The sequence below is a fragment of the Mandrillus leucophaeus genome, unplaced genomic scaffold (genome assembly GCF_000951045.1).
Source record: "Mandrillus leucophaeus isolate KB7577 unplaced genomic scaffold, Mleu.le_1.0 Scaffold595, whole genome shotgun sequence".
Classification (NCBI taxonomy): Eukaryota; Metazoa; Chordata; class Mammalia; order Primates; family Cercopithecidae; genus Mandrillus; species Mandrillus leucophaeus.
This window is the reverse complement of record NW_012106419.1, coordinates 358,136-382,081: the sequence shown is the minus strand read 5'-3', so window position 1 is coordinate 382,081 and position 23,946 is coordinate 358,136. Positions and strand designations below refer to the sequence as shown.

General features: G+C 49.6%; 1 protein-coding gene across 3 annotated transcripts in view; it reads left to right on the top strand.

Annotated features, from left to right (window-relative positions):
- The window catches only part of TTC21A (tetratricopeptide repeat domain 21A), a 31,425-nt gene extending 10,444 nt beyond the window's left edge, over nt 1–20,981 (top strand). For 2 of the 3 annotated variants that reach the window (XM_011999476.1, XM_011999475.1), the window contains 23 exons: nt 256–340; nt 2,112–2,210; nt 3,204–3,396; nt 7,280–7,377; nt 7,549–7,749; nt 8,417–8,546; nt 10,419–10,576; nt 10,805–11,020; nt 11,160–11,398; nt 12,180–12,252; nt 12,349–12,459; nt 12,805–12,943; nt 13,096–13,199; nt 15,166–15,354; nt 16,332–16,442; nt 17,224–17,305; nt 18,462–18,612; nt 19,004–19,165; nt 19,300–19,492; nt 19,592–19,816; nt 20,352–20,472; nt 20,641–20,708; nt 20,792–20,981. In XM_011999476.1, coding sequence (XP_011854866.1) covers nt 256–340; nt 2,112–2,210; nt 3,204–3,396; nt 7,280–7,377; nt 7,549–7,749; nt 8,417–8,546; nt 10,419–10,576; nt 10,805–11,020; nt 11,160–11,398; nt 12,180–12,252; nt 12,349–12,459; nt 12,805–12,943; nt 13,096–13,199; nt 15,166–15,354; nt 16,332–16,442; nt 17,224–17,305; nt 18,462–18,612; nt 19,004–19,165; nt 19,300–19,492; nt 19,592–19,816; nt 20,352–20,472; nt 20,641–20,708; nt 20,792–20,869 — 3,226 coding nt within the window. In that variant the 3' untranslated portion in view covers nt 20,870–20,981. Of the gene's footprint in view, nt 1–255; nt 365–2,111; nt 2,211–3,203; nt 3,397–7,279; nt 7,378–7,548; nt 7,750–8,416; nt 8,547–10,418; nt 10,577–10,804; nt 11,021–11,159; nt 11,399–12,179; nt 12,253–12,348; nt 12,460–12,804; nt 12,944–13,095; nt 13,200–15,165; nt 15,355–16,331; nt 16,443–17,223; nt 17,306–18,461; nt 18,613–19,003; nt 19,166–19,299; nt 19,493–19,591; nt 19,817–20,351; nt 20,473–20,640; nt 20,709–20,791 lie in introns of all 3 variants that reach the window. The other variant, XM_011999474.1, reaches the window with a different exon arrangement.
- Nucleotides 20,982–23,946: the final 2,965 nt, after the last annotated feature.

Genomic DNA, 23,946 nt, shown 5'->3' with positions numbered 1-23,946 from the left:
CTGGACAGCACACCCCTCACTTGCACTTCTATCCTGTAGGTCAGACCTTTGTCACATGGCCAAATGTAAGCTGCAAAGAGAGGCTGGGAAATGTCATCTTTATTCTGAGCAGCTTATGTCTGGCTAATTTGGGAGTTCTATTATTAAAAGAAGAGGGGAGAATGGATATTCAAAGACAATCAGAAGTTGCCAACTCACCATCCCAGCCTTGCCTATCAATACCCTCAATTCATGTGCCTCCTCTTCTTCCTTCAGAATCCTAGAAAAAGATGAAAGCAATATTGATGCCTGCCAAATTCTAGCTGTGCATGAGCTTGCAAGAGAAGGAAACATGACCACAGTAAGTTCTTTGAAGACTCAGAAGGTGAGCCTTGAAACAGAGTCAGGGAGGAACCCTTCATAACCTGTGCACCTGACCCAAAGCCTTTGTACAGAGCCTCTGGATCTCAGCTTCCTCTTTCCTACCCACCCCTATACTCGCTGCCAAGGAGGCCTGCTCTGGTTTGACTCTTTGGGTTGTGTAGCTTGGGAGTCAGGCAGCATCAGGCAGTGAGGTTGATGCTAGGCTCTACCCTGTGCTATCTGTGGAAGCCTTGGCAGATGTCCCCACCTGGATAAGCCTCAGGCTTCCTGTTTGTAAAATAGACAGAATTCCACACAGGACTAAATGTGATAAGAAGTGGGAGAGTGTGGAACAGTCCCTTTCACACTACAGTAATTTCATCAATGTTAACTGATAGTAGAAGTCGTGGTAGTATTTCTGAATTCAGGAACTGCCATTTTTTTAGGGGATAGTTGGAACTGCTCAGGCATTGGCCAGGTAATTCTGGGCCCCAAACATGTTCGTAAGTCTTGTAGTTTTCCAGAGAAACCAAAAATAGCCCTCAAATGCAGTCAGAAACACCTAGAATTCTTAGTGAAACTCCAATACCCAGACAAGTTCTCATTTTCAAAAAGAGGTTGTGTTTTTAGCCAAAGCATTGCCTTTTAGATCAGTGAAATATATTGCCTCTGTGGAGAGCATGGCAAACCAAGAGTCTCTAAGGGGTCATGGTGGGAAGGGGAAGCTTCTGGTTCCTTCTGCACAGCTCTGAGATTGTGGGTTTTGTGGGATGGGATGAGGTAGAGGGGAAAGTCCGTATTTGGGAGGAACCCACAAAAAGGGCCCCAGCCCTTTTCGTCTCTGGGTAGGAATAAGAGAATAGGACTAACCTCAGCTCCCTGTGACCCAAGATCCCTAAGCATACCTTCCTGGGGCCTGGTCTGAAAGTTAATCCCAAGGGCAGACTTAGCATTTAGCTAACTGGGATTTAGCATTAGCCCCTCTTTTACTCCTACTTCAAACCTCGGGGCCTACCTCCGACCCCGAGGTGGCTACCCAGTTCTAATTTTGTTCATGCTTACTGAACAGAGTGGACCCATACCATCCTGGGTTTCGCTTTTGGCACTTCTCTGCAGCTGGGAACTAAGAATTCCTTACTCCTGGGTGGGGAGTGGGAAAGAACCTAAGCTTTGGAATCTGTCAGTGACCTAGGTAACTGGGTGACCTCAGACCAATTGCCTAACCTTTCTGACCTTTCATGTGTTGGACAGGAAAGTTTGGAAAGTTCGGATCGTTATACTAACTTACATTTGACTCATGTCAAAATGGAGCAGAGGCTTCTGGGCCAGCACAGTTAGTTTGCTGCTGGCCTGGCAGGCTGCACTATGGACACAGTGAGGGCTAGCTACTGGCTCTGCCTGGGTGGGTCTGAAAAGGCAGCTTCTCTTCACAAACTCAGGAACAGGGCTATTCTATGGGTTAGCCCTGCTCCATAAGGAGCAGTCAAAAGAGAAAAAAAGAAAAAAAAACAAAAACAAATTCAGGAACAGAGGGGCAGTGCCAGCTCTGGGTGAATAATGTCCCCAGGAGCTCCACCTATGGGCCTTTGAAGTAATGCTAATGCGTGGGCCACTCCAATTCACTTAAATCTGAATTTCTGGGGGGTTGTGCCTGGGCATGCGCATTTTTTAAATCTCCCAGCTGATGCTACTATGCAGCCAGGGTTGAGAACCACGGCCCAACTCTGACCTTGCACCTTGCATGTTGACATTCTGTTTTGTCCCTGCAGGCTACCAATCATGTTAGAAATCTGATTAAGGCACTAGAGACAAGGGAGCCCGAAAATCCAAGCCTCCATCTTAAAAAAATTCTTGTGGTTAGCCGACTGGTAAGAAGGTTCTTTCCTGGTTCTGAAATGGTGCTTCTCCCTCCTTTCCTTAGAGGAGACCTGTGCTCCCCCAGGAAACTCCTTGAGTGCCTTGCCCCTCCCTTCTGGCTCAAACTTGTCCTTTTGGGGTAGTGGCTCATAGCCTCTTGCACCTACTTGCCTCTGGCTGATAACTGTGACATGTGGGTTCTACGTCCTTAGCCTAGGTGCCCCCTCAGAGATGCCATGAAGATCAGGGAGACATGGTCTGAAAGTACTTTTGGAGTAGGCTGTGCCTTATTTGGGGAAAGTGGGTGGTATCGCCGCTGTTATGCAGCAGAGCCATACCCAACTCTGGCCTCCAGTGCCTGGGTGCCTGGCTCCCATATTCTTTTGTGTGGAAGTGGCCTGAGAAGGCTGGCCTGCCTAGGCCTCTCAAGCATCAGGGAAGGTCCAACTAGACCAGGGTGCCAACAAATCTGTGTCTCTTTTAGACTCTTCAGCCCCAAAGCAAGATTTACTAGAAGTAGTTGCTATAAGAATGAAGGCAACTCTGGGACCTCAGGAACCAGAACTGTGGAGTTGCATAGACACCATCTCTCCCTCTGTGTGTCTGATTCTCTCTGCCTTGTTCTCCACATATGGCAGGGAACATGGCTGATGGCAGCCTTTGGGGCCCCTTCTTATTACTGGACACAAAGAAGTTCTTTCATTCAGCTTCAATTTTTGAAAAACTTCTTGGTGACTACTTAGACCAATTACTGTGGTCAGACAGGGGATAGGTCCCTCAGAGGACCCTGTGGCTAGAGGCAGGTTCCACAGATGTGGCCAGTGAGAGGTTCCTTGGGAGCCAGACAGCAACACAGACCCAGCTGGCTAGACACAGGGTACCTCTTGGACTCTGCTGGGCCTACCCAGCCCTGCCTACCAAAGTGTCCCCCATTTCTGACATGACCTTGCTGATACAGGCTGGACTGACTGGTCTCCCAATTCCCACCTTCCTGTTTCTTGCAGTGTGGGAGTCACCAGGTGATTCTAGGATTAGTGTGTAGTTTCATCGAGCGCAGCTTCATAGCCACCCCCTCCTACATCCATGTGGCCACAGAACTGGGCTATTTCTTCATCCTGAAGAACCAAGTGAAAGAGGCCTTGCTGTGGTACACAGAAGCCATGAAACTGGACAAGGACGGCATGGCTGGTTTGACAGGTATATGCAGGCAGGGCAGGGTTCGGGGCTGGGTGTCGGGAGCCAAACCGGGCAGCTTCCACGGGTCCAGAAGAGAGGTGCTGGAAAGCATTCTCCTTGGGGGGTATGTGAATTTTGGGGTATGATGTATGATGGGGTATCTTTCTGGGAATCCACAAGTATGGATGTAGGAGGCACAGGAATGCTCGGAGGTATGATCAGAGTCACTCTGATCTCCACTAGACCTCCACCGTCTGTCTACACTGATTGCCCCAGAAGACTGACAGGCTGAACCTTACACTCAGTGGGCCCTGCCTCTTCTCAGGCTGCCCAGGCCGGGGTTGGAGGCAGTTCTACTCACCACCAATCCGCACATGCAGAGCCTCTAGATTCACCTCTGCAGACCCTCCTCCAGGGCTGTGAGCTGAAAAACCACCAAAAAGAGTAGCTCTGAGAATTATATATTTCCCTGTCTGTCCAGGTGATTCTAAAAATCCTTTCTGTAAATGTCAAATGAACTTTCTACAACGCCATTTCCATTTTACACATTGTTTAAAGCCCCCTACTCTATGGTCTGTGGTGAATTCTGAAACGGCAGTGTTTGCTTTGGGTTGAGGAAGTTGTGTGATCCAGTGCTCAAGGCAGGCTGGCTCTTGCCCTGGCCCTGAGGGGCTGTGTGTTTGGGGCCAAGTCACTTCTCCTTTCTAAACTCTAGGCTCCTCATCTGCATAGCACAGTTATCAGAGTAGTTTATCTTGACTTCTGGTTCAACATGTCAGGCTGACCCCCTCAAATCCATGCTTGCCCTCTGTCCCTAAATCCCATGAAAATAATGAAAGATATCTTTAAAAGGTAATTAGCCGGGCGTAGTGGCTCATGCCTGTAATCCCAACACTTTGGGAGGCTGAAGGGGGCAGATCATTTGAGGTCAGGAATTCGAGACCAGCTCGGCCAACATGGTGAAACCCCATCTCTACTAAAAACACCAAAGTAGCCAGGCGTGGTGGAGGACACCTGTAATCCCAGCTATTCGGGATGCTGAGGCCAGAGAATCACTTGAACCCGGGAGGCAGAAGTTGATATGTGCCGAGATGGTGCCACTGCACTTCAGCCTGGGTCACAGAGTGAGACTCCACCTCAAAAAAAAAAAAAAAAAAAAAAAGGAATACATTGCAGCCTTAGAAACAGAAAAATACCTTCCATAGACCAGAAACTTTGAAGAATTTCACATTTCTAGAAGATGGAAGGCAAATGGTATCAAATACATGGGAATTCCAAGCAGATTTAGAAACCCATAAACCAACATAGGCAGAGATGGGTTAGCTAAAGAATTTAGTAGACCAGCTTTCCCCAAAGAGTTCCAGGAAAAACGAAAACTAAAAAACACGAGCTCAGGGTCACCAGAGGCTGAGTGTGAAAGCATGCCACAGGGCAGTGAAAGCTATTATAGGATTATTGGAACCGTGCCCCGGCCAGAGACTAGAATCCAGGAGGTGTGTATTGGGTGTTGGGGCAGGAGGGAGAGGAGCAGTGCTCTGGATGATTTCCCACCATAACCAGGGATATGAAGGACAAAAGGACTTGGCTGCTCAGCACAAAAGCAAAATTCCCTAGAATGTTCCTCCACCAGGCTGAGTCCTTCCCTACTTCCTCCTTCAAGGGGGAGAGCCCCAGTGGTTAGCCAGAGGAAAGTCCACTGGTCAGGATGTCTGTCCTCTCTCCCAGTCCAAGCGAGCCCACTCGTATGTCCTGGAGTCACCGTATTTTCTGTCCAGTCTGGCAGAATCAGTGACGTTAACAGTGTGTGAAATGTGCCTACTTGCTGTCCTTCCTTTATAAATCTGCTAGCAGTCTGAAAGATCGGCCGAGTGGAACATATAAAGCAGTAGCCCTCTGAGGAGCAGAGTTAAGGCTAGTACAGAAAAGACTTTTCCTCCCAAAACCTCTTCAATGTTTGGAGAGGCTATTATGGCAATAAGTAAAGAACATGCTGCTATGAAAAAGGTACAGGAACAAAAAAGAGTTGCCAAAAATCAAAAATATTGTTGTAAGGTAAAAAGTTGCATAGATGGGTCAAATAGTGGGATGGATATAACTGAAAACTAAGATGGTGATTAGGAAGATAGTCAAGAATAAATATGCCAAAGTAGCAAAGAAATATCTGTACAAGTAGAATAGCTTGCTTCAAACATGTGAGATTTGTCCTCCCAACATCAAAACATATCACAAAACCACAGTAATTAAGTCCCTTTGAGGCCAGCACTGAGTGGGATAAGCAAATAGATAAATGGGATGTAACAGGCCTTATTTCAAGCTGATAGGTTGTTCAGTAACTCCTAGTTGGATACCCTGCTATCCATTATGAAAAAGAAATAAAGGTAAGTTCTCATCTTACACCATACTTAAATTTCAGTTGAATTAAGTATTAAACATAAAAATTAAATGAAACATGGGTTTCCCTGAGGATTCTAAGCCTAACTCCAAACTTGGAAGCTGCAAAGTTTGGCTTTGTGGCTCTACATGAAAAAAAAAAAAAAAAGAAGCCGCAAAGGAAAACATTTTACCTATTTGACTACATAAAAGCTTAAAATTACTACCTGACAAGATACTGTAAAAATAGTTAAAGGATAAATGGCAAACTAATAGAAAGCACTTGCAACAAAGGTTAAGAAAACATAAAGAGGAAAAAAAAATCACCCCCTCCAAAAAAACCAGGCAGGCTGTGAACAGAAAATTCACAGTAGAAAGGAAAAGGCTATATTGGAAATATGAACAGATGTTCATTCTCCCTAATAGTTAAAAAAAGGTGGTGAATGAAAACTAGTTACTTTCCATGTTTCAGACTGGCAAAAATTACAGCATGTTTGAGATTATGAAGAAAGGATATTTTAAATTCTTGATAGTAATATAAGTTCAGGTATCTTTGAGGGCAAGTTGGCCTTATCTGTCAGCATTTTAAATATATGTGCTCTGTGACTCATCAGCTCTCCCTCAGGAATTTGAACATATGTAAATGTTCATCATAGCATTGTAGTATTTAAATACTGAAAACAAAGTAAATGTGAAATTAGATGTCCTTCAGTAGGGCAATAGTTAAATAAATTGTTACATCCACAGTCAAATATTATGTTGTCATCAAAGAGAATGGGGTAAATTTGTATGAAGAGATGGAAAAATATGACTATCATATACAAAGTTAAAAAAACAGATTGTGGCCGGGCGTGGTGGCTCATGCCTGTAATCCTAGCACTTTGGGAGGCTGAGGCAATTGGATCACCTGAGGTCAGGAGTTCGAGAACAGCCTGGCCAACATGGTGAAACCCCGTTTCTACTAAAAATACAAAAATTAGGCAGGCATGGTGGCCATGCCTGTAATCCTAGCTACTCAGGAGGCTGAAGCAGGAGAATTGCTTGAACCTGAGGGGCGGAGGTTGCAGTGAGCCAAGATCATACCACTTCACTCCAGCCTGGGAAAAAGAGCGAAACTCCGTCTCAAAAAAAAAAAAAAAAGAAAAGCAGATTGTAGAATGGTGTATGTGAAATTTGATTCCCTTTGTGGATGTGTGTGTTTTTAAACCCATTGGTATGCTTGTGTGTACATATATATGTCTGAGGTGTCTATATAGTAGTAACATATTATACCTCAAATGTTTCCTAGTGGTTATTTCTAGAGAGAGACATTGTTAAAGCCAGAACATGAGCTAGGGATGTTTTTCTGTATTGCCTTAGGATTTGAAGTCTTGAGCATGAGCATGTATTTCTCTTTAAGTTTGTAGAAATGTTGGAAAAGATTCCCTATGCTGAGACACCTTCCTTCCACTGTCTTACTCATGCTCCTTGACCTGATGGGCTGCTGGCTGTGCTTCAGAGCTAGCTACTCATCATTGTTTTGTCCCATTTACAGGGATCATCTTGTGTCATATCTTAGAAGGCCACCTGGAGGAAGCTGAGCACCAGCTGGAATTCCTGAAGGAGGTGCAGAAGTCCCTTGGGAAGTCTGAGGTCAGAGCTCCCTGGGGCCATGGGTTGCTCCAGGACGATGTCCTTTGCTGTCCTCCCACCCCTGATTTCCAATAGAAAGCAGCCAAGGTTACCTGGACCTTCACTTTGCCCTTGCCTACCAACTCTGCCCAGGCTGGCATTGGCACTGAGACTTGGTCCTGTCTTCCACAGGTGCTAATTTTCCTCCAAGCCCTCCTGACGTCTAAGAAGCACAAGGGGGAGCAAGAGACCACAGCGCTCCTGAAGGAGGCAGTGGAGCTTCACTTCTCCAGCATGCAAGGCCTTCCTCTTGGCTCTGAGTACTTTGAAAAGCTGGACCCCTACTTCCTGGTCTGCATTGCTAAGGAGTACTTGCTCTTCTGCCCCAAACAGGTTAGGGGAAGGCCTATCTTCATGGTGGGGGTCTGGAGTACAGGTTTGGATGGTGCCCACCTGAAGGACAGAGGCATCCTTACTTGTGACCTTACTTGGCCCAGTTGGGGAGCCCAGTGCTCTTCAAACTTGAACATACAGCACACAGGTCACCTGGGAGGTTGTTCCAGTACAGATTCTGACTCTATAGGGGGGGTCTAAAATCCTGCATCTCTAACAAGTTTCCAAGTGATATGGATGCTGCTTGTCTAGGGACCACATTTGGAAGAACAGGGCACCAGCCCATGGTCCTGCTTTTATCCGAGACAAGAGCTTGGCTTCCTTTTCCGCAGAAGCCCCCTAAGAAGTATGTTAGTCTTTACTTGTTTGTCCTGCTCTTCCAGCCAGTCAGGATTCTTTGTGACCAAGGATCATATTTTTATATACCTTAATATCCTCCCAGTGCCTTGTAATGAGTCATTCAGCAAATATTTATTGAGTGCCAGATACCATTCTCTGTACTGGGGACACCACAGTGAACAAAACCAAGCACTAGATGTTACAGAGGATAATAAATAAGTGTGGAATGAAGCAAAATTCCTTCACTGAGAGCGTTTTCTGAGAGCTCCAGGAGTCTCTCTTAGAATAGGGCAAACCTACTCCCACCTCCACCACCGTGTTCCCACAGCCCAGGTTACCAGGCCAGATCGTCTCTCCACTTCTTAAACAAGTCGCCGTGATCTTGAATCCTGTAGTCAAAGCAGCACCAGCTCTGATCGACCCCCTGTATTTGATGGCTCAGGTCAGGTATTACTCAGGTGAGCGGGGGTGGGGTCCTGACAGCCAGGTGGGGCCTTGCAAACACCTGATGGAGCTTTGTGTCCACAGGCTCCTTGCCTGGGATACTGCAAACACACACACACACACACACACACACACACACACACACCCACACACACACACCTTGCTTGGGGTACTACACACACACACACATGCACATGCACACATGTACATTTGTGCACACACAGGCACATGCCCCTACAGGCCTGCCCACTCCCAGCCTCTATCCCCTAGTAACCCTAGTAAGCTCCCTGACCTCTCACCAGCAGGGGTCTCTCCCACCTAGGCCTTTGTGGATTTACTCACTTGATCTGTGCTGGTAATAGTCATTGAACTTCTTCTGAGATACAGTAGTACCAAAAATAGGCAAAAATTCCCTCATGGAGTTTGCATCTATTAAGGGGAAATTGACAATTCAATGCAAGCTCCACGAGGGAGCACATCGTATTTTTTTGTTAGAACATGGTAATGCTATAGAAGAAGCTGAAGCAGGGAAGTGATGCAGGGGTGGCAGGGTTGCAGTTTCGAAAAGCTATCCAAAAAAGCCTCATGGAGAAGTGAGAACCCTGTACCATGAGGTCTTCAGAGCCTCCAGGAGCCCTTTCACCTTCTCCCTTCTCAGGCCCAGACCCTGGAGAGAAAGGGAAGGAGAGGGAAAACCTTCCATAAGTGCTCTATTGTCCTCTGTGATGCAGAGCCCTCCCCTGAAGTACTATCTCCCTGTGGCCTCTTACCCCATCCTGCCTGCCTGGAAACCAGGCTTATCTCTGGTGGTCTGGGGGTGTCCAAAGGGATCAGAATACTGTGGCCATTTGTCTGTCTTCTGGCATTGCATCGTGTGGGTTGCACTCGTGCTGAGAGCTTTCCTGTCTTCATCCTTGGTCCTCCCTATGTTCATTTGAATGCCAGGTTTCCCCACAGCTTCAAAGTATCCTGGATACAAGGCCAGGGTGAGAGAACTTACCCTGGGTGCTGGCATGTGCCAGCAGATTTGGGCCCAAAGCGAGGTCTCCAGCTGCGTAGGTTGCCATGGTGACCTCTTCACATTTCCACAGCACGTAAGAAGGAGCAGGGAGCTTGGGACCCAGAAGCAGGGGCTCCCTACCCACCAGGTTATGGATCCCAAATAGGAGTTGTTGAGAGACCTGACTGCAAGGGAAGAGAGTGCCCTTACCAACTCACTACACCCAACCCCTAGGCTGCTGCTACCACCCTGTAAGTGCCAGCCTGTCTGCAGGGAGGCCCCTCAGCCCTCAAGTGCCAGGGGGTTCAGAGCTGAAGCTCAGGAACCCAATAGGTCTGGACATAAATGCCAACTTTGCCCCTTCCAAGTTGAGTGGCTTACATCACTGGAGCCCCAGGTTCCACATCTGAAAAAACAAGAACAATAGCACCAACCTTGCAGGGCTGGGCAAGTAATAAATCAGACTTTCTAAAGTGCTTTGCAAGTGTTGAAGCAGAGCAGGAGCTTCATAAATTGTAACTATTACAGTTGCTGTTACTACTAGGTTTTGTTTGCTCTTAGGTGTGGGAATTGAGACTTAATATGTTCCCCTGAGCTTCTGGATGGAGCAGTGAAGTAACTTAGCTATCTCCCTGAGGGTTACAAAGACAAGAAGGGTGTTACACTGAGGTTTGAGTTTCCTGGCTTTTGTCGGAGTCAGGGAAACAACTGTGTAGTCTTAATTTTAGAAATGGACCCCTGAGTGAAGCAGAACAAAACTGGCTAAAATACTCAACTTTGTATATTTCTGGAGAACAGGACATGTAAAATTCATTCTGCCCTTGCATATCAGGTCTTAGGAGCCCCTTGGGAACCCTGCATGTAGAGGTTTGTGTATTATTTCTAGGAGAGCTAGAGAACGCCCAGAGCATCTTGCAGCGTTGCCTGGAGCTGGACCCCGCCTCCGTGGACGCTCATCTCCTCATGTGTCAGATCTACTTGGCTCAGGGCAACTTTGGCATGTGCTTCCACTGCTTAGAGCTGGGTGTCAGCCACAACTTCCAGGTGGGTGCCCTGTCATCCTCTCAGCATCCCAACACCCAGCTAGCTGCGGCCCCTGTTTGCCTTCTGAGAGTAGCCCCAGGGGCTAGCTGTGTCCCACAGATCTTTCTGCTGGTCCAAAGGCAGGGGTAGGCTCAGTGGGCTCCTGAGGCCTTCTCTGACCTGGCTGCTGTGAGCAGCAGCAGTAGCAGCAGTGAACTGGAGCGCCACACTCTGCTGTGCTCCTCCTAGGTCCGAGATCACCCCCTCTACCACCTCATCAAGGCCAGGGCTCTCAACAAGGCTGGAGACTATCCAGAAGCCATAAAGACACTGAAAATGGTCATCAAATTGCCAGCTCTGAAGAAGGAAGAAGGCAGGAAGTTCCTCGAGCCCTGTCTGCAGACCAGCCAGCGGGCATCCATCTTATTGGAACTGGTGGAGGCCCTCCGGCTGAATGGGGAGCTAGTAAGAAATGCCATGCTCTCCTCCCTGGGGACTGGGGCACACTGCAGGCTCAGGGTAGGCCCAGGAACCAGGTTCTTTGGTTCCACCCACTGTTTCCTTGTGCACCAAGTGGAGGGTCTGTTTGATTCCCATGTTTTAGCATGAGGCCACCAAGGTCATGCAGGACACCATCAATGAGTTTGGCGGCACACCAGAAGAGAACCGCATCACCATTGCCAACGTGGACTTGGTCCTGAGCAAGGGTAATGTGGACGTGGCACTGAACATGCTAAGGAACATCTCGCCCAAGCAGTCCTGCTACATGGAAGCCAGAGAGAAGATGGCCAACGTCTACCTGCAGACCCTCAGAGACAGGCGCCTCTACATCAGATGTTACCGGTAAGCCCCACAGGTAGCACAATGACAGCTTCTTCTCTGATGGTATCTTAGAGACTGTTTCCTTCAGATGTTATTTCTTCAACCTGGGTCTCCAGAATGTGTCCTTGGAGTGTAGTTGATGAATGTATGGAATTGTCCATGGGTTACAGTTTGAGCATGAAAGGTCAGTAAGCCCTGTTCATGGATGAGCTCTGAGGATACAGAGTTGAATTGGCCCTGAGCCCTGCTTGCACCCCCGCTTCGCTTACCTGCTTGCACATACTGGTAGGAGACTGTAGGCCTGGTTCTCAGAGCAGACACACTGAAGCTCCAAGCTGCTGTCTCTGTATGATTTGGCATTGGGACCTCCAAGGCGCCTTCCTCATCCCTTTCTTCTGGCAGAGCTTCATCTAAGCAATTTAAAGTGGGAGGTGCAGTTGCTGAGGGAGTAGGGAAGGCTATCCAGCAGTGGGAAACCAGTGAACAGTATGGAGGCATGGCCAGATTGGAGTTTTAGAAAGAGTGACGTGGCTGCCTCATGAAGAGGGATCTGAAGGGATAGCGGGTAGAGTGAGAGGAACAGGTAGAGGGCCTGGCCATGGCCTAACTACAGAGATGGATGTGGAGAGCCTGATTCAGGTAGCTAGCACAGTGCCTCATGCACAGTGGACTTTCTATAAGTATTGATTGCTGAATGAATGAATGTCAGCCAGAATCAGTGGGAAGGAAGTGAAGGAGATGATTTCAGGAACATGAGGTGTGTGCGAGCCTGAGATAAGCTTTTGGTTACTCTTGCTTGCAGTGAGCTCTGTGAACATCTGCCTGGCCCCCACACCAGCCTGCTACTGGGCGATGCTTTAATGAGCATTCTGGAGGTAAGTGAGAGGCCTCACAGCCTTGCCAAGTGGCCCCCCAGTCTCCCTTCTCCAGTGGCAGAGAAGAGGAAGACCCAAAGACACTTTCCCCACCAGCCCGAGAAGGCCCTGGAGGTCTATGATGAGGCCTATAGACAGAACCCGCACGATGCCTCCCTGGCCAGCAGAATTGGGCAAGCTTATGTGAAGGCCCACCAGTATACTGAGGTCAGGCTGGGCTGGGGTGTGAAGGGGCAGGGAGGGCCAGTCTAGCAGGGAAGGTGGAGGACGGTACATGACTGGGGAGCTCTGGATGGGAGGAGAGTGGCTGAGTTTTCACTCAGCTCCTTGCTGAATGGGGTGCCAAGGGGAGAACTCAGCAACTCTCTGCCGCTGACCACACCTGCTCAAGCTGAGGCTTACACCCTGTGCCAGGTAGGAGGAGTGCTTTTTCACCTTAGGCTTCTATGTTCTGGAGGGGCACACTGGTGTGATGGCTGCTGAGGGGAACATGGTGTCTGGCACTGAAGTGCAGAACTAGGCCAGAGGCTAATATTTATTGTTTGCACTAAGGCAATTGAGTATTATGAGGCTGCCCAGAAGATTAATGGACAGGACTTTCTGTGCTGCGATCTGGCCGAACTGCTCCTAAAGTTAAAGAAGATCAATAAAGCAGGAAAAGTTTTGAAGCAGGCACTGGAACATGACATTGGTGAGGCAGCATTCTAACCTATTTCTAGCATTTGGAGCAGACATACTCCTCCCCCATTCCCCATTAGCTGAAGTCCTGAACCCAGCCCTCCCCACCAACCCAGCTTCCCAGGAACCAGCAAACTAACACTAATTTGAGTTTCTGTTTAACAGTCCAAGACATCCCATCCATGATGAATGATGTTAAGTGCTTGCTTTTGCTGGCAAAGGTTTACGAGAGCCATAAAAAAGAAGCTGTGATAGAAACTTTGAACAAGGTAATTGACAAGTGGACTCAAGCTCTTTATCTGCCATCTGCTGGTGGGGGCTGAAGAAGGAGAAAGGAAAGAGCTCCAGGTCTGTAAAGCCCCAGACCTCTTCCTCAAAAAAGGACCTAGCTTACACCTCTGACATCCACCTTCACTTATTTTCCCCTTCTGGTTCATTCAGTGACGGTACACTAATGTGCTCTGAGCTAGGGTGGGCTGGGGAAGGCAGGAAGTAAGAGAGTGCCTTTGTCCTCAAGGGTGATGGTAGAGATAATAATGAGGCAATGACAATAGCTCCCATGCATTAAAAGCTCTGTGCTAGGTTCTGTAGGGTTTTTGCTTTCTTATTGAATGACCACAGTAGCCCTTTGTAATAAGCATTGTGACATTCCCATGTAACAGATAAGTCTCTAGGAGGTTGAGCAATGTGCCCAAAGTTGGGTTCAGTTGTGTTAGTCTGTATTCTGTTGGTATATACCAGAATACTTGAAACTGGGTAATTCATACATTTCCTACAGTTCTAGAGGCTGAGAAGTTCAAGGTGGAGGAGATCTGGTGAGATCTCATCTGGTGAGATCCTTTCTGCTCAGGAGAAGGGGAACTCTCTGAAGAGTGCAGTGCAGGGTATCACATGGGGAGCGGAGGGCACCGACTGTGCTAACATGCTTGCTCCGGTCTCTCATCCTCTTCTTAGGAAGCCACCAGTTCCACTCCCATAATAACCCATTAATCCATTCATCCACGAGTGGTTTAATCCGTTTATGAGGGCAGATCCCTCATGATCCAATCACCTCTCAAAAGCCCTAACTTTCAATACTGCCACATTGGGGATTAAGTTTCCAGAAAAGCACATGACGTTTGGGGGGCACATTCAAACCACAGCAACGTCATATGTTGCTTATCAGCAGGGATATGATTTTGTTGTGTGAATATCATAGAATATACTTCTACAGACTCAGATGGTATAGCTGACTTCACACCTAGCCTATCTGGTATAGCCTATTGCTCTGAGTCTATAAACCTGCACAGCATGTTACTCTACTGAATTCTCTAGGCAATTGTAGCATCATGGTAAGTATTTGTGTATTTAAACATAGCTAAACATAGAAAATGTACAGTAAAAATACAGTGTTATAATCTTCAGGGACCAGCATCATATATGTGGTCTGTCATTGACTGAAATGTTATGCAGCACGTGACTGTACCAGCAAGTGGTGGAGCTGAGATCTGAGCCAGGTCTGGCCTGTCCCAACCTATGTTCTTTGCACACTGGGCTGCCCCTGATCTGAGAGCCCCCAGCCATTCCTGTCACATCTTCCTCACTTTTTTCCCCCAGGGGTGTGGCCTCAAACTTGTTTCTGGAGTATGCTCTGTGGTTCTAGAGGGAGAGCCCACACTCTTGACTGTTTGAGATGATTTATCCCCTTGTTTACCACTGGATTCCCATTCCTCTTTTTGGCCCTCGGGGAGCCAAGTGCTGATTCCTACCCATGTCCTACAGCTTAACCCTGGCATCATCATTTCCTCTTGCACTGATGTTCTCTGCTTACTCACCTGATCATTTGTGTGGTGAATATTTGTGGCTGCGTCCTCAAATTCCCAGTAGGGCGGCATACAGAACAGAACAGTCTACTGTGTGCCTTGGGCACCTACTGTGTGCTAGTTCTAGCCTGTAGTGTAGCAAAGCGAATTAGACACAGAGCCTCAAGGTGTGATGGAAGCAGGTAAACAGGCAAAGTACAAAAGCATGTTTTGTTTGAGTGCCTTTGCTTCTGTTCCTGCCCCCAGAGGCAGTGCCAGCTTGTCTCGTGTACTCAGCCAGTGGCTTTGCCTATTCAGAGTGATCCAAATTTGCCCAAGGGCATTGAAGATGTCATTTTTCATACTTCTGGATCTGAATTAAGAGCTTGGTACTTTCTGTGAACTGGTATGTCAGGCTCTGAGTTTCTGATCCTGGCTTGATTGGTTTCCCAAGGCCTTGGACCTCCAGTCTCGGATACTGAAGCGAGTTCCACTGGAGCAACCAGAAATGATCCCCTCCCAGAAGCAACTGGCAGCCTCTATCTGCATCCAGTTTGCAGAGCACTACCTGGCAGAGAAAGAGTATGACAAGGCGGTACGGTCTTATAAGGATGTCTTCTCCTACTTGCCCACTGACAATAAGGTGAGTGACCCTCAAAGCAAGAGGCTGCTTTCTCCCTCAGGGCACAATGCCTTGCTGAGCTCCCTGACCAGGTGCAGGGGCCAGTTCCTTCTCCATTCTTCCCTGAGGAGTCACAGATATGATGGGCATGGGAAGCCGGCTAACAGTGGCCTCTGGGGTAAGGTGCCTGCTCCTGCTGACCTGGGACCTCACCTGCTACAGCCCTTGGAGCGAGGCTCACCTTGGATAGCCAAATGTGAAGGGTATAGTGGGAAAGACATTACTGAAAGTCACATTAGTCTGACATTTTCAAGTCCCTCTTGGAGGTGGGGAGATGATGAGGGTTGTAGCTGCCAGGGCACTTTGGGCATGAAGTGCAGGCTGAGCTTCCAAGAGGGCCTAGAGTTGTGAGGGAGGTGTGGCTCCAGATAAGGGAACCGTAGCTGGAGTTCATGCCAACACAGTAGATGAAGAGCTCAGTGACAGATCCATTCATTCATTTAATACTCATTCATTTAACAGATACCTAATCTAATATGTGGCAAGTACTGTGCCCGGCTCTGGAGACACAGTGGGGCAAGGCTTGGTCACTGCCCACAGATTACCCTTGGGTAAGGGCATGTAGACGAGAGCACAGGCAGCACTAATGCCAGGCAATACATGCCTGCATGGGGGTGCAGGGCACCACTTGGAGGAATGGTACCTGCCCCAGAATCTGGGGCACAGAGGACTCTCAGAGCAGTGAGGCCAGAGTTGAAGCTGAAGGATGAGTATGTGTTAGCTTGGCCCAACTTTCAGAGGTTAGTAAGACACAGGGTATGACTGGAGAACTGAGTGGGAGAAGGGGAAGGCCAGAGATGTTCACTTGGGGAATCTGAGACATATTTTGAAAGCAGAGCTGATAGAAGTGGGGTGTGAGGAGAAGAGCTGTCAAGGATGATCCCAGGGGTTTCCCATGGTGTTTACTAGTTAGTTTATTATGTCCGGCCTTGTCCCAGGTGATGCTGGAGCTGGCGCAGCTCTACCTGCTCCAGGGGCACCTGGACCTGTGTGAGCAGCACTGTGCCATCCTCCTGCAGACTGAGCAGAACCATGAGACTGCTTCTGTGGTAGGAAGCCCCCAGCACCCACTCCCTCCCTCTCTTCCTCCCTTCCTCCCTTCCCAGGGTCCCTGTGACCAGATGCAGGCTACTTCCTAGCCCCATAGCCCCATAACCTCAGATGCCTCACTGACACACCTCTGAGGAGCTGTCAGGCAGAGAGGACTCAGTGCTGCACCTACTCTGCCCTTTAGCCGGAAGGGGTGGGCTGGCTGGCAGTGGGCAGCATCAACCTCCTGGGCCAGTCTAAGGTAGGGTGAGGTTGATTCACCCCAGGGGAAAGCACATCCACTGTAGGTGAAGGCAAGGGTGGGATAGGTTCCTGGGGCTTCAGGAAAAGCCCTCCCCAGTTCTGCCTCTCTCCTCCCTATCATCCAGACCTCCTCCAGGGCTGGCCCAGGAGCAGAAGCTGAGCCCTTGCAGAACAAGGAGGGGTCCTCATCCCTACCTCTATTGCCTGGCAGTTCTCAGAATGGGTGGAGAGACTTTCCCTGTAGGCTATCAAAAAGCCCCACTGGTCTCTACCACTGGCCTTACCTTCCCACATCCATCCTCAACCCAGCTCTTCTTGCCCCCCAGCTTGGGAAGTCCTCACCTTCTGGGTGGGGGCCTGAGAAACCCTCAGGCTTCTCCTGTGGCAGCTTCTCACAAGGCCTGGGGAGGCTGCCTTGCAAGTCCTTTTCTACCTTCCCTTCCTGCCACCACCATCACCCCCATACCCCCCGCATCCCCTTACACCCATGCAAGCTGCCACTGTTGGGAAATCTGGAGCTTGTGTGTTTTCTGATAGTTGATGGCTGACCTGATGTTTAGAAAACAGAAACATGAAGCGGCCATCAATCTTTACCACCAAGTCTTGGAGAAAGTGCCAGGTAATTCTGCCCATGGAGACTGCCTGCACCAGTTCCCACTGAGCAAGGGCCACTCTCCCAGAAAAGGGTGGGACCTCTCCCTCCTTCCTGACTGGGCGGAGGAAGCCCCTTCCTCCCTGATTGTTCCAGAGAAGCAGGAAACTGATAAAGACCCAATGGAACGTGCCGGCCCTTCCCGAGTCCAAGGGGCCAGTTCCTGGTCTCAAGGACTTGGCACTGGACCCAGGACAGCATGTCTGTCCCCAAATCACAGCCAGTGGGGCTCGACACAGTCCCCTTTTGAGGTCACAGCCACTTGGAGAGACTAGAAATTCTCCTCTGTTGTATAGCTTCATTCCCATTCACTGCAGCATAAAACCACCCCTTCTTGCTGGGGAGAGGGGCCAGACCTAAGGCTCAGGTTGGAGCCCTGGCAGGCCCATGGCAGTGTGCCCATAGGCCCAGGAGGTTACCGTAGTTAGGAGTATGGGTTCTGGGGCCAGGCTGCCTGGGTCTGAGTCCTGGTCTACCACTTACTGGTTGTGCAACTTTCGGCAAATTATTTATCCATGTCTCAGTGTCCTCATCTGTAAAACAGATACAGTAAGAGTACCTACCTAGGCCAGGAGCGGTGGCTTACGCCTGTAATCCCAGCACTTTGGGAGGCTGAGGTGGGCGGATCACGAGGTCAGGGGATTGAGACCATCCTGGTTAACACGGTGAAACTCTGTCTCTACAAAAAATATTTAAAAATTAGCCGGGCATTGTGGCGGGCACCTGTAGTCCCAGCTTCTCGGGGAGCTGAGGCAGGAGAATGGCATGAACCCGGGAGGCGGAGCTTGCAGTGAGCCAAGATCGTGCCACTGCACTCCAGCCTGGGCAACAGGGCAAGACTCCGTCTCAAAAAAAAAAAGATTAGGTACCTACCTAATCTTGCAGTTAATGTATAGGTGAAGCACTTAATACCAGGTACAATACAAGTGCTATGTAAGTGTTAGCTGCTATTCTTTACTATTTTTAAGCATTAGTATTATTCTTTACTCAACCCTGGAACTGTTGGAATGTCCCTGCTCAGCCCAGATGGGCAGTATCTCTTGGCCTCTCCTAGGGGCCCAGCACCCTCATCTGATACAGCTACTGGGCATCTCAGCCTGGAGATTTCTGTCTCTTATTTTAGACAATTTTTTGGTATTGAATAAATTAATTGATCTGCTAAGAAGAAGTGGTAAACTTGAAGACATTCCTGCCTTTTTTGAATTGGCCAAGAAGGTGTCCAGCCGGGTGCCTTTGGAACCAGGGTTCAACTACTGCAGAGGTATCTACTGCTGGTGAGTTGGGTGTGGTGTGTTGAGGGGCAGCTGTGTGCAGGAAGCCCTACTGGCAGATAGGCTAGGCCCTTGCGCTGCACAAAGGGAGCAGAAATTCTGCCTCCAGGACACCCAGGCCCAGCAAGTGAGGGCCCACAGGGGCAGAGGTGGAACCCTTCGGAAGTCGGGGAGAGCCTGCAGCCTCTGGATGGAGGCCAGGTGAGGGCCACTTGGGCAGGCCACTGGCCTGCATCCGACACCCAGGTCCGACACCTGCGTCTCCTCCAGAGGAACTGGGAAACCAGCGATCCAGCCTCTGCTTTGTGCAGACTCACAAAGTGGCCCTTGTATATCTCTGCCCTGTCTGGGCCTCAGTTTCCCTCACTGATTCTTGGTATTTTCTCCACTACAGGCACATAGGGCAGCCCAACGAAGCCTTAAAGTTCCTGAACAAGGCACGCAAGGACAGCACTTGGGGCCGGAGCGCCATCTACCACATGGTGCAGATCTGTCTGAATCCAGACAATGAGGTTGTGGGCGGAGAGGCTTTTGAGAACCAGGGGGCCGAGAGCAAGTAAGGGCCCGTGAAGGCAGAGGCGGAACCTTGGGGAAGTTAGAGAGAGCCTGCAGCCTCTGGGTTGAAGCCAGGTGAGGGCCACACAGGCAGGCCACCTGCCTGTGTCTGACACCCAAGTCTAACACCTGCAGCTACACAGAGAAGAAGGAGTTGGAACAGCAGGGCCTGAGCACCGCCGAGAAACTGCTGTGTGAGTTTTACCCAAATTCAGCCTCCAGCCAGACCCAGCTGCGGCTGCTGCAGGGCCTCTGCAGGCTGGCCACCAAGGAGAAGGCTAACATGGAGGCTGCACTGAGCAGCTTCATCCAGATAGCGCAGGCTGAGGTGCGGCTGGTGGGGACTGGCGGGCATGGGCAGGTGGCAGGGCCGAGGCTGACCAGGCGGCCAAGGCATGCTGACGTCCATTTCCCACCCGATGTGTAGAAGGACAGTGTCCCTGCCTTGCTGGCCTTGGCACAAGCCTATGTGTTCCTGAAGCAGATCCCCAAGGCACGTATGCAGTTGAAGCGCCTGGCCAAGGCCCCCTGGGTGCTGAGTGAGGCTGAGGACTTGGAGAAGAGCTGGCTCCTGCTGGCCGACATTTACTGCCAGGGCAGCAAGTTTGACCTCGCCTTAGAACTGCTGCGGCGCTGTGTGCAGTACAACAAGGCAAGGGGCCACACACACACTGGGGCTGCAGGGTGGCAGAAAGGGTTCTAGGCATTCCAGGAAAGTGAAGCAGGCTTTGCAGGCAGAGGTCATATGGAATAACTAGTCAGGAAGAGGCAGGCTGAGAGGGGCACATGGGCAACAGACCAAAATAGGAATGAGGATCAAGGGCAATGGACTAGGTAAGAGGAGGTACACAGGGTCGTGTCATGTCCAGAGGAGGGAACACTAAATGACAGAAAAAGATGGGAAAGTTTCAAGGGTTCCAACCTGGAGGGACTTTTGCAGGTCAGAGCAGGCCAGGAATGGGAGTGGCGGAACAGGAGGGCTGCAGGGAAAGGGGTTACACCAGTGTCTGGGGTAGCTGAGAGGAGGGCACACAGCTGGCTTGTTGCAAAGGTTGGGGTACCCCTGAGGTCCCTTGGCAGTTTGGTTTATGGCAGCTCACTTCTGTCCCTTGCCTGCTTCTGGTTCTGGTCCTAGTCCCACCCTGGCCCAGGGAACCAGCAGAGGCTCTAACTGGCTTTCCCTGCAGTCCTGCTACAAGGCCTATGAGTACATGGGCTTCATCATGGAGAAGGAGCAGTCCTACAAGGATGCAGTCACCAACTACAAACTGGCCTGGAAGTACAGTCATCACGCCAACCCTGCCATTGGTAAGGCAACCAGCCAGGGTGCACATGAATGGACGTGGGAGGGAGGTGGGCAGGAGGATCCCCACCATGACCCCAGAACTCAAGGCCTGTACCCTGGCTGTTATGAGAACCATAGGGGTTCTCAGGTCACCAGGGTGCCACCATCCATGCTCTCCATGCCCCTGGTAGGCTTCAGACTTGCTTTCAACTACCTGAAGGACAAGAAATTTGTGGAGGCCATCGAAATCTGCCACGATGTAAGCCAGCAGCCTTGGCGGGAAGGGCCTGGTGTAGTGGTAGGGAACCCTGCCTGATACTGCATACCCATTCTCTGTTCCAGGTCCTCAGGGAGCACCCCAACTACCCCAAGATCAGGGAGGAAATTTTGGAAAAGGCCCGAAGGTCCCTGAGGCCCTAGCTGGGGTCAAGGGGCCTGCAGTAGAAGCCATCAACCTACTGAAGTTGTGTGGAGGGATGGAAAGTGGGTCAGTGGAGAAGGGATTCAGAAAATGACACATTCTTCCCCATTACTATAGTGTATGTGGTTTATTTTGAATCATGTTTCATCTGACCTAAGGGTCATCCCAAAGCTTTATGTTTTTAAGGCACAAGAAATGTTGCTCTGGGAAGAAAGACATCAACTGGCTTAACTTTTGCTGGGCTCATTGGGTGCTTTCTAACAGACCTCGCTTTTATCCCAGACTCTTTGAGGGGGCAAAGGGGAGCAAAGAGGGGGCTTCTAGTGGAATGGTGGTTGAAAAGGATCCCCTTCAGCTATTTTTCAATGGTTGTTGCCCTTCTCCTGTCTGGTCTCCAGAATCCTGGAGCTAGAGAAGCAATTACTCCTCCTTTCCATGCTACCCTCTGAGTCTGCCTGGCGGTGGGCCCAGGATGCTGTGGGCAGTGTGCCCAGACAGGAGGATCAGCTGCAAAAGGTCCTGTGTGAGAGGGCCTGCAGGGTGCAAGGGCCATTGTCCCACCCTGTCCATGCATTGTTTCCCTTTCCCCTGCCACCTCCCCCCTACTCCCCACCAAGTCCAGCTGGCTTCTTCTGGCCCTTACCAGTTTGGGACAAACCTGACTACCCTCGCCTGGCACAAGGAAATACATTCCAAGAAAAAATAGTTCCCACTTCAGCTTTTACAAAAGACACTGGCCATCTAACATCCTACAGAAACCCTTTTAATGTCTAAGAGGGCAAATGCAGTGGTTCCTATTTAGATGAATAATGTTAACTGCAACTGGCAAGAGGGTGACAGAGGGCACCTTTGCTGTGCTCCCAATACCACTCTTCCTTGATGTCATTAAGGATGCCAATAATGGGACAGTCTGGCCTCAGGACAGTCAGGAAGCCTAGGATCTCCGAATGTGGACTTCCCAGGTCCCTTCCCCTCTCTGGGTCTTAGTGTCCCCATTTGTGGCAGGAAATTAGATGTCTCCCAAATCATGGCACAACTCTCTGCCAGTGATATACAGCAAACACTTTAAAGTTTAATAACGGTGTGCTTACACATCATTTTTACATAGAAAACCAAGTAGCACAGCAAAGTCAGGAATTTACGGGTGCTGTTCCATGGGATGGGTTTAACTTTTAAGCATACTGATATATTTGAAGAAAAATTATTTAGAGTAAGTAGAATGCAGATATGGGCAGAGTTTTCAAGAGCAGTTGTCCAGTGACTAAGGTTTGGGAACAGTGGACAGATAAGGGTCCCTTTGGAACAGTGTAACTCGGATGGCTGCTGAGCCTCGTTTTTATAACACACTGCTGATCACATGTATGGTTTGTTGATAGAAGCTGGGGATCTGGAATGCTTTCCCCAGGTTACTATCATCTTTCCTATGGGAAAACTCAGTCCCCTTTCTGTGATCTGCTTTACAACCCAGTTTTGTTGGGACAGGTTTGTTGACAGGTCTATCTATATGGAGAATGATCCTGTAAAGGGATTGTGTATTAATCATGTTTTTGCTGTAAAACCTAGATTGTCTTCATTTATCTAAAACCAAAGAAACAAAAACTAAGAACCCTGTGGCCCTAGATGGGACTAGGCAGGCCTCCGTCCAGCCTTGGGCTGAGTCCATGGGGCGGAAGCCTGTTGGGGCTTCCTGCCAGCGTACTGGAGCTGAGGGCTGCCACCCAGACCACCAGGCCAGTCAGAGTGACCCTGAGAACCCTTGGAAGAACCCAGGTTTTGGACTGTGCATGCTGAAGTAATCTCTACAAAAGGGTCTCCAGGCACCAGTGAAGAAGAAACAGGACAACTTAGTGTACCGGGGCACTTTACCCCGAGAAGACAAAGGCCTAGCTATTCCTAGCTAAGCTGGTTACAGGGACATACTGCCCCACCACAGGCCAGATTCCAAAGCATGAGTCCTCTAATGGCACTGATACAACCATGTGGTCATGTCCATGCATGTCCAGAGGCAAGAGACAGATACCTAAAGGGTGACAGGACAGGCAAAAAAGAAAGGATTAAACATACAGAGAAAGAATGGCAGAAACATGAAAATTGATGCAAGTTGCAAACATACACAGGACTTGCATGTTCCAGGCACTCTTTAAGGGCTTTGTAAATATGAACTAAACAAGCTTATGAGGTGAGTAGTGTCACTGTTTGCATGCAGTATCGAGGACACCCAGGCACAGACGGAGTAATTCGCATAAATCACCTCACTAGGTAGTAGAAAATCCAAGATTCAAGCCCAGCATTCTGGCTCTGTGCTCTTAACAGTCAAGCCAAAGAGATGAGTGAGCCCAGTACAGACCAAGGCAGGGAATTAGAGCGAGGAAACCCAAATCAGTTCTCCTCTGGCAGTTCCTCCTTCCAGCTCTTGTACAAATCACTATCATTCCTAAGGGGGAAGTCAATCTTTCTCAGGCCTCCAGACTGGGGCTCCCCAGAGCAGGGTGTGGCCTACTCCTCTGGCCTGCAGCCCAGCTGAGCTGCCAGGGACAGGTCAGACAGGTCTGGCTGGTGCAGATGGATGAGGTTCTGCAGCTTCCCCCCTGCCCTTCCCGCTGACCCCCTGGCTCAAGTCCTCATGGACCACAGCTGCTATGTAAGGCCATCACCAGGCCTTGACCAGGCATATCCCCTTGCCCTGCCTCCATCCAGGTTGGTGAATTCACCCTCAGGACAAGGCCTCAGCTCAGTGTGGGTGTGTAGGAAGAAGGGTGCCCTTAACCATCCCCAGCAGATGGCCCCGTCAGAAGACCCTGTTGCTGCTCCTCCCCACCACCCCAGGTCACCACTGTAGAGGAACAGGTTAATCCAAAGGAAAAAGTGCTCTATCTGCCTGGTCAGCCTCTCAGCTGGCTTCCTGCCTCCAACTTGACTGGCTTGCCTGGAAAGAGGCCCAATATGCTGGGTATGCCTACTTCTACCCCCCGACACAGCCTGTGTCCATACTGCCCTCTGCAGGGCTTGTCCCCCCATCCCCAATTCCCCTGAGGGTGTACCCCTGCTTCCCACCCCAGAAATACAGACCACATTG